This window comes from Dendroctonus ponderosae, unplaced genomic scaffold, assembly GCF_020466585.1.
Source record: "Dendroctonus ponderosae isolate FM_Combo_2020 unplaced genomic scaffold, Dpon_F_20191213v2 Dpon_F_20191213_5, whole genome shotgun sequence".
Classification (NCBI taxonomy): Eukaryota; Metazoa; Arthropoda; class Insecta; order Coleoptera; family Curculionidae; genus Dendroctonus; species Dendroctonus ponderosae.
In genome coordinates, this window is record NW_026018715.1 from 14,507,165 (window position 1) to 14,514,921 (window position 7,757).

General features: G+C 44.7%; 3 protein-coding genes across 4 annotated transcripts in view; 1 reads left to right on the forward strand and 2 right to left on the reverse strand.

Annotated features, from left to right (window-relative positions):
* LOC109542075 (protein TRC8 homolog) overlaps positions 1–3,342 on the forward strand; it is a 4,790-nt gene extending 1,448 nt beyond the window's left edge. The window contains exon 2 of the mRNA XM_019911130.2: positions 423–3,342. Coding sequence (XP_019766689.1) covers positions 423–2,113 — 1,691 coding nt within the window. The 3' untranslated portion in view covers positions 2,114–3,342. The remainder of the gene's footprint in view (positions 1–422) is intronic.
* LOC109542076 (F-box/LRR-repeat protein 12) lies at positions 3,339–6,316 on the reverse strand. Of its 2 annotated transcripts, none has more exons than XM_048667004.1 (8): positions 5,723–6,316; positions 4,909–5,132; positions 4,447–4,858; positions 4,289–4,394; positions 4,023–4,231; positions 3,808–3,968; positions 3,552–3,755; positions 3,339–3,498 (listed from the first exon to the last, which is right to left on the reverse strand). In XM_048667004.1, the coding sequence occupies exons 1-8, from the start codon at positions 5,807–5,809 to the stop codon at positions 3,363–3,365; spliced, it is 1,539 nt and encodes a 512-aa protein (XP_048522961.1). In that variant the 5' UTR covers positions 5,810–6,316; the 3' UTR covers positions 3,339–3,362. The 2 variants fall into 2 exon arrangements, with proteins under 2 accessions (XP_048522961.1, XP_019766690.1); XM_019911131.2 differs by lacking the exon at positions 5,723–6,316 and adding an exon at positions 5,270–5,694.
* A 95-nt stretch (positions 6,317–6,411) lies between these two features.
* Positions 6,412–7,757, reverse strand: part of LOC125504662 (zinc transporter ZIP13-like) — a gene marked incomplete in the record, with an annotated part of 9,012 nt that continues 7,666 nt past the window's right edge. Inside the window, 1 exon segment of the mRNA XM_048667005.1 lies at positions 6,412–7,303. Coding sequence (XP_048522962.1) covers positions 7,128–7,303 — 176 coding nt within the window.

The following is a 7,757-nucleotide window of genomic DNA, read 5'->3' on the forward strand; positions in this document are numbered from 1 at the left end:
CGATCCAACGATGCCAAAACGAATTCTGTGGCTCGAATGGTTCTTGAGAAACTTCTAATAAAGGCCATTTGGTTATCTCTGGAATGATGTAAAAACGAGCGTTCTGGCTCATTTTGCTTCCGAGAAACATGCAAAATGGGACGGAAAGCATAAAATTTTGCAATAATCTTGCGTCACCCTTGCACAAAACGACGATCATTTTTCTAATTTCATAGATAACAGAAGACTGTATTTTTTCTACATCCCCCCCCCCCCACTGACTTTAAAGCTGGATCCGCCCCTGTATTCAGCCTAGTCGATCCCATCGCTTTACAACTTAAAGCGGGTTCCATACGAAAACAGATCGATCCCCCTGACTTAACTCTGTAGCTTTTTACACGATTTTTCGTCTAGTCCACTAACATAAAACTCTATTGTTCCAGTATGTTTATCAGCAATGTGCATGTTTGTGCTAGAGACGAAGCACTTGATGGTCGTCTACCTGTACCTCACCTCTATAGGAGTGGTGATTACGTCGGTTTTTGCCAACTTGCGAACCGTAAGGACTGTACTGATGGACGAGAGCCACTTGAACGGGACGCTGTCGCCGCTGCAAATGTTCCACGACTTCGACCTGAAACAGCTACTGAACGAGCGAGGTTCGATGTTTCAGGTGACGGAGAACTACGTTATCCAAACGATCCTGGCCTTTGTCTTCATCAACATACACTTGGGGCCTCGATATACCGCTCTACAGCGGCTGCTGCCCGTTTCCTTCCTCTTGCCGTCGCTGCTAGTGGTTTTGCCCGTTCCTGACACTTTCCTAAGGTACAGCCCCATAGTTTCCGCTTTGTTGCCCATTGCAATGGTAAAGTTCGTGCTGTGGTCGTCCTTTATGGCCATTGCATTGTCTCTTGGTACCGGCTACGTTAAAGCCAAGACGTTTATTTCAAACTTTGGAGTCTCCGCTCTAGTGGAAAGCGAGTGGCTGAGACTGAACGTGCCCGAAGTCCTGCGAACTTTCTGGATATTGCGAACGGTTGAGCATGCGGGCTGCTTTATTTTGTCGGATGATTGGGACTTGGACGATGTGCACTCTGTTTATTTTCGACTTTTGAAGTATCTTCTGGTGTCTGGGTGCGACACTTTGACTGCCGTTTTGGGCTTGACCAGTGTGGTCTCCTACATATGCAACTACATTGGGAAGTTCTTCCAATGGATCTTGTTGACCGAAGATGAGAACGACAAGAACTTCGGAACAGTGTCGGCGATTGTGTTTTATATTTTGGCGCTTCAAACCGGCTTAACTAGCTTGGAGCCGGAGGTGCGCTTCATTCGGCTCTGTCGCAACTTCTGCCTGCTGTTCACTGCGCTTCTCCACTTCACGCATAACATCGTTAATCCTCTGCTGATGAGCCTGAGCGCATCGCATAACCCATCCTTGCGACGGCATGGCCATGCCCTGGTAGTATGCGCTGTTCTGGTGTTTCTATCTTTTACCTTAATGTACTTATTGTGGACCACTCAAGAAACCTCTACATGGCTTTTGGCCGTGACAGCCTTCAGCATTGAGGTGATCGTAAAAGTGATGGTGTCGCTTGCAATCTACTCCTTGTTCTTATACGACGCCCGACGGGAGACCTTTTGGGAGAAACTCGACGATTATATCTACTACATCAGGTCATTCGGAAACACCATCGAATTTTGCTTCGGCATTTTCCTGTTCTTTAACGGCGCCTGGATTTTGCTTTTCGAGAGCGGCAGCGCCATTCGCGCCATCATGATGTGCATCCATGCCTACTTCAACATCTGGTGCGACGCCAAAGCTGGCTGGTCCGTTTTCATGAAGCGCCGATCTGCAGTCAATAAAATCGATAGCTTGCCTGAAGCCGATAGCACTCAGCTCCAGTCACTAGACGATGTGTGCTCGATCTGCTACCAGGAGATGTTCAGCGCTAAAATCACCAAATGTAAACATTTCTTTCACGGCGTGTGTCTCAGGAAGTGGCTCTATGTGCAGGACAGGTGTCCGCTTTGCCACAAGATTTTGCATCTGAACGACGAGAGCAAGAGTCCGCCGCCGCAGGATCCCCCTTTACCGGACCCTTTGGTGGAAGAGGAGTACAACAGGTGATAAGACGTAAAGTGATTTGGGGTAGAGTCTAAGCGGAATCTGGGAGTGTTAACACATGAAATTGACTTTGAAAAATCTGCCCGAGTGGAATGAGCGTTTCCTGTTCAACTGCTAATTGCGCAAGGGAAGTTCACTTCAATTTGGATCATTGACTTCTGCCTTGCCTCTCTTATTATGGGTTGTTATTGCTCAATCGCTGTTCTGGACTGTTCTGTAAATATTTGACTTTATGTTCGAGCAACTAGAGAGTTTTGCATGCAAACTAATCACAGGTTTATAAGCTGGGAATTTGTCCCATCGGGGACTGCTTAGATAATATAGAGTTGTGGTCAATTAGTGCCGTGATGATAATCAGTAATCAGTTAGGTTTGTGGTCAATAGACGGTGGCAAAAATAAAACACCATTTTTTCATGGGCCCCCGAATGATTTCTCTGTCCAAGTTTCAAACACTCTATATTATCAGTAATTATTTAGGTATGTGGGGTTTTCGGTCAATATAGTGTTTTATTTTTGCCACCTTTGACCGAAAAACCCACAAACCTAAATAATTACTGATAATATAGAGTGTTTGACCATTGGAYCCTTCGGGTTGTCTGCAATATGCACAACCTGAGTTCATAGTTCGATCAGTCCATCTAGTCGTGTTCAACAATGAATCCAAACCAAACCAAACTAAATATSAAATGCTTCMTTATGCTGCATCAAATGAAAAATGACTCAAAAACTGGTTTTTGGTGTGAACAAATTCTTATTTTCCTGCCCGATAAGATAAATCACCAGCTCAAGCAATGGGTTTTTGGTGCCCACTTGGTTTAGCACAGCAAATATGTGTTTTTCAAAGTCAATGTATGGTCACTATTATAGGGGTTAATAACGTATAGTGCAACTAAAATTGAAGTAATCAGACGATACTAAGGAGTGATTTTAGTCTAGTTGTTAGTAGCTATGTGAGTAATTGGCTGGCGAAGCCCTTTGTACACCTCAACATAGCGCCCTCTTTATTTTTATACCCATTTAGATATTTATTTTCGTTTGTTAACTGCCCTGAGTATCGCCGGGTTATTCGCTGTAAATATAAGAAGATTGTACAAACATTGACGAGTTTGAAGTTTAGCTATTTATTCCGACTTTGCCTTTCTCTGATCAACCCCGGCCTTGTTCCATGACTTAGAGCCGTAGTTGCGCTTGTATTTCTTGTCTGATTGAGAAATACATTCTACCACATTAAGTTGCATTGGTTTATTTCGCCTAGTTGAACACCAAGTCTTTGTAATTGGATAAAAGGTAGTAGTTTGAAACGCGGCAGTTGGTCAGAGTGCGCACCACCGTCATCCGATCAGCTCGCTCAAAGTTGGCCTTCACGATTTCGTAGTACCTCCCATCGCTACGGAGAAACAAACTTCTTTCCTAGTTGGGGCATTGAAGCCTTCCACCTACCTCAGACTTAGGCATTTCAGCTTCAAACACTTCACTCTGAGCGTGTCGATGGCCTTCTGGCTTTTATCGGAAAACCGCAAATTGTCTGGATCCCATCTCAGCTCCAGCCTTTCCAGGTTGTTGCAACTCTTGGCGATGCTGTCCATTAGCTGGTCGGCCAGAATATTCACCCCCAAGCGCTCTTGCGTGCCCATAACAAGTATTCTGGAACAGCAACGTTAGTTCTCCATCTGTTTTTGGCCGGGAATGCGCTTACTTGGCGTTGGCCAGTATAGGCAGTATGGACTGCCACAGTGAGTCTGTGATGTGGGTCATTCCAGATAAACCCAACGCCCACAGTTGGTGCCCGTGTTTGCACAGGAACTTATAGATGGCATCTTCGGACAAATTGTCTGAACTGTCCAAGTCGAGTGAAACCTTAAAAACTCCCGTTCCTGAAGCGGAAGATCCAATGGAACCTGGAAAACTCACCAAATTTCTCGGATTGCCCAAATCCACCCAACTCTTCAACACCGAATCGTTGAACCCGTTAATTTGGCCGGCACTTAAGAACCTCAGCCCGGGCAGGCGGGTCAGCATGTCCTGCAAGCATTCGCTCGATAAATCTGTGGCGGTGATGTCGAACTCCTGCAGCGAGCACTTTTCCCACTCCACTTGCATCAGGTGTTCGCTTTTTAGGTCTGGAATCAGCATTCACTCATCCCTCCTGGGTTTCAGAGGGTTTTGCTCATACTCACTAGTGCCGTTCATCAAGAGGCAGGTGAGCCGCCTGCTCCTTTGGAACAATGTCTTCAATGTGCTTCCAGTCACTTTGTTGCAAAAATTCACTGCCAAGCACTCCAGCTTGAATGCAACATTTGGCAAAAAAGAGTTGATTAAACCGCTCGCCTCCTACCTGGATGCAATTGGAGCTAAAGGCATCAATGTGAGTGTCGTCAACGAAGTTGATCCCATAGAGGTTGATCACCCTCAAGTTGGGAGTGGCGCTTTTCAGCCTGTGCACGTTGATCACCTCGTAGATCTCCTCCTCTTCCTCCTCGACCTTTTCATAGGTGCCAATCAGATGGAGGATCTCCAGGCCGTTGATGAAGTTGTAGATTTTCCTCATGAACCCCTCCATGAAAATCACCTCGGAGAGGCAAATGCACAGATACTTCAGCTTGGTGGGGAAGGCTTGGAGCTCGCTGAAATCGTGCAGCTGCATCGCAGTGGAGAAGTCCAGGAGCATATGAGTGAGGTTGGGGCACTTGTTGGCCAACTCATGCAGCACCGTGTGAGTGATCAGCTCAATTGGAAGCTCAATGTATCTGCAAAGGCGGGTTTAAAAATAATCCGTCAAAAGCCTGGAAATTGGTACCTTAAAGAGGGCCCGAATCTGATGCTGATTAAGGCCAGAAGCGACTCGAGGGAACCAACGTGTAGCCCGGAGATTTCCGGGCGCAGCGACACGTTCTTCCATAGTTTGGTGTCGTAGGCGATCAGCCTCCACTTTTTGCAAACTCTGGCCATTCGGCATATTTCCTTGTGGCACAAGTAGCTGAAGATGTGAAGAAGCACTTTGTCTGGCAGTTTTTCGATTGTCTAAAATAGAACGTGCGTTTTGGGGTTTTTCCGAAAATTTGTTGGTTTAATTAAAAAAAACTGGTTAGCCGCGACCCACTAAACAGGCAATCAATCATCATCAAATCGGGTGACTTGGTCGCTCTTTGGACACGTACCGTTCCGGCAAACGGACTTCTGGCGCCTGTTCCTTCAGTTAAATAGACCTGGGAAGCTTCGAGAGCCAATTGGCCCCAAACATCTGGACATACATCCATTTGCACTTATCTGTTGCTGATTAAAAGCTGAGAGCTTCAAGCCACTGTTTTCACTTTACGTAACTTAACGCATATTCGAAATATCGCGACGCGAAATAGCGGACGCGCTCTAAAAATACCGCTATAAACATTCGGCCGGTTTTTCACGCGGGGTATTTTGGGAATGCAATGAAACTTCCCAGAGGATCTGAATGGTTTCGGCTGCCCGAATATAAACAAAAGTGAGCTTTGGATGGGTTTTCAGAGTTTCCGGCCCCGGAGTCTAGGCGAGTTGAGCAACAAGCGACTGGATTTTCGAAGTTTCGCGAAAACAGCCAACTTCTATTGAACATTTACAGAGGAAAAATGACTTACAATTTTCTTCGTCCGTCTGAAACTGGTGCCCACATCGTCCCGAACAATAGCGGCCGTAGTCAAATCCAGCTGGCCCCAAGAATCCATCACTGAAGCCCGCTTAACACCGGCAAGTCTTCACTGGCTCAAAACCCAGCCCACAAATCCACTTTTAAGTGGCAGGGAATCCAGACATGTATGAATCTTGTCCGAAATATGTTATTGGCAACCGTCGTGGGCTTTTGTAAAGAGTCTAATTAAAACATTGCCGAGTCAGTGCGGAACTAATTTCGCTTCAAGTGACCGATACTGTGAGGAACATCAATCGTCGCTCCAGAAAAATCGAACAGCAGTGACGGATCTAGTGGAAGCGGCAGAAAACCAACAGGAAATTTAACGTTTATCCAACATGAACTACGGGCGCGTCAGCATCGTTTTTCTGAGTTTAAAAGTTGTCGCATTGAAGGGAAACAATGAATTTTGGGGTCGCTGAGAGGAATTTTCCGAGCGGTTGACGTGGATAAACTGTTTTGGATGCTCTTGGAAGCGAAGAGCTCATGAGAACAAAGGAAGTTTCAACACTTTGCAGATTTGAGAAACGATCAACGCGTGGGGCAGAAAGGGATGACGAAGACAAACCTGATGAGCTTAAGCAAAATGCCTGAACAGAATATTTCAAAACTCCCAGTAGGAGAACAAAACAGCGGAACAAATGAGAAAAACAATTTATCATAATAATCACATTAGGTACAATTATCTCCTAATACTTAACAGAATCTTCCCTTTCCTGCCAAGTGTTTTTAGTAAAATATACGGGCCTGATCATATGCAAATCCTATGAAGGGCCCTGAAATGTTTTGCTAACAAGTATAGAAAAATATCTCTTATATCTAGACGATAAAATATCTATATACATATATAGGTACAGTGTCTTGGTTAATGTACACAAAGCAAATTATCATTCAAGTTGTGACTGTTCAAACTGGGCCTTAAAACTAGAAAACAAAGTATTAATATCAGAGAAACGAAATAAAGCTCGTCCCCAGTGGAACCAGGTTGAAAGTAAAGGAAATTTAGTCCATTCTTCATGTGGTGGAAACAGAATATTTCTGACTTAAACTTATTGCAAAGACAGGGAGATTTTCTTCTGGATCGTTGCCAATTTGCAGATGAAAATCCCCCGATCTTCACCAGTAGTTTGGTAACGAGTATTTTGGAACATTTGTTCAATTCACAGTGTGGCGAACTCACCCGGATATATCCATTATACCCCGATAAGTCACAATCAACTAAAATACTGTAAATCTATTAATATGGCATTCGAGATTACCAGTATACGAAGTAGACGTCGGACTTTCAGTCAAACTAATGGGTGTAATTCATGTACTGGTAATGCGCGTTTGATTTGTCGTCCAACGTGCAAACTCTATTCGAATATATTGCCAACTATCGAAATCAACATGATGCCGACAATAAAGCTGCACATCTGCTTGAAGGATTCCGTCGGACTTTCTTCTTTGAGCAAATCGGGCAGAACAGTCACCAGGCCGATATGTAAGAACGATCCTGCTGTAAACGGCAGGATCCAGGAGGTTCGCGCTTCTGCAATGCAAAACAACTTTAAACATAAAAAACCGTTTCGGTAATTGATGGTGGAACTAAAGGCAACGGAACGTTAAGGCCCTGAGGATGCCAAAATAAATATGGCAAAACGTCGGCAATTTTGGAAACACGCTGTTTCGAATCGATGTGAAAACCAACAGCCTGTTTTTAAAATTGCCGACGTTTTGCCATATTTATTTTGGCGTCCTCAGGCAAGGGTGGATCCAGCGGGGGGGTCATGGGGGCCATGACCCTCCATTCATTTCTCTATTCAACGATGCCAAAACGAATTCTTTGGCTCAAATGGTTCTTGAGACACTTTGAAAAAAGCAGCGTCATGTTCAAGTGGATTTTGCAACCAAAAAAAACCACGCAAATCTAAAACTTCTTGAATTCAAGCATTTTTTGAAAAAACTGCCAACATTTCCTTATCGATGGTTCACTTTCTAAAAAG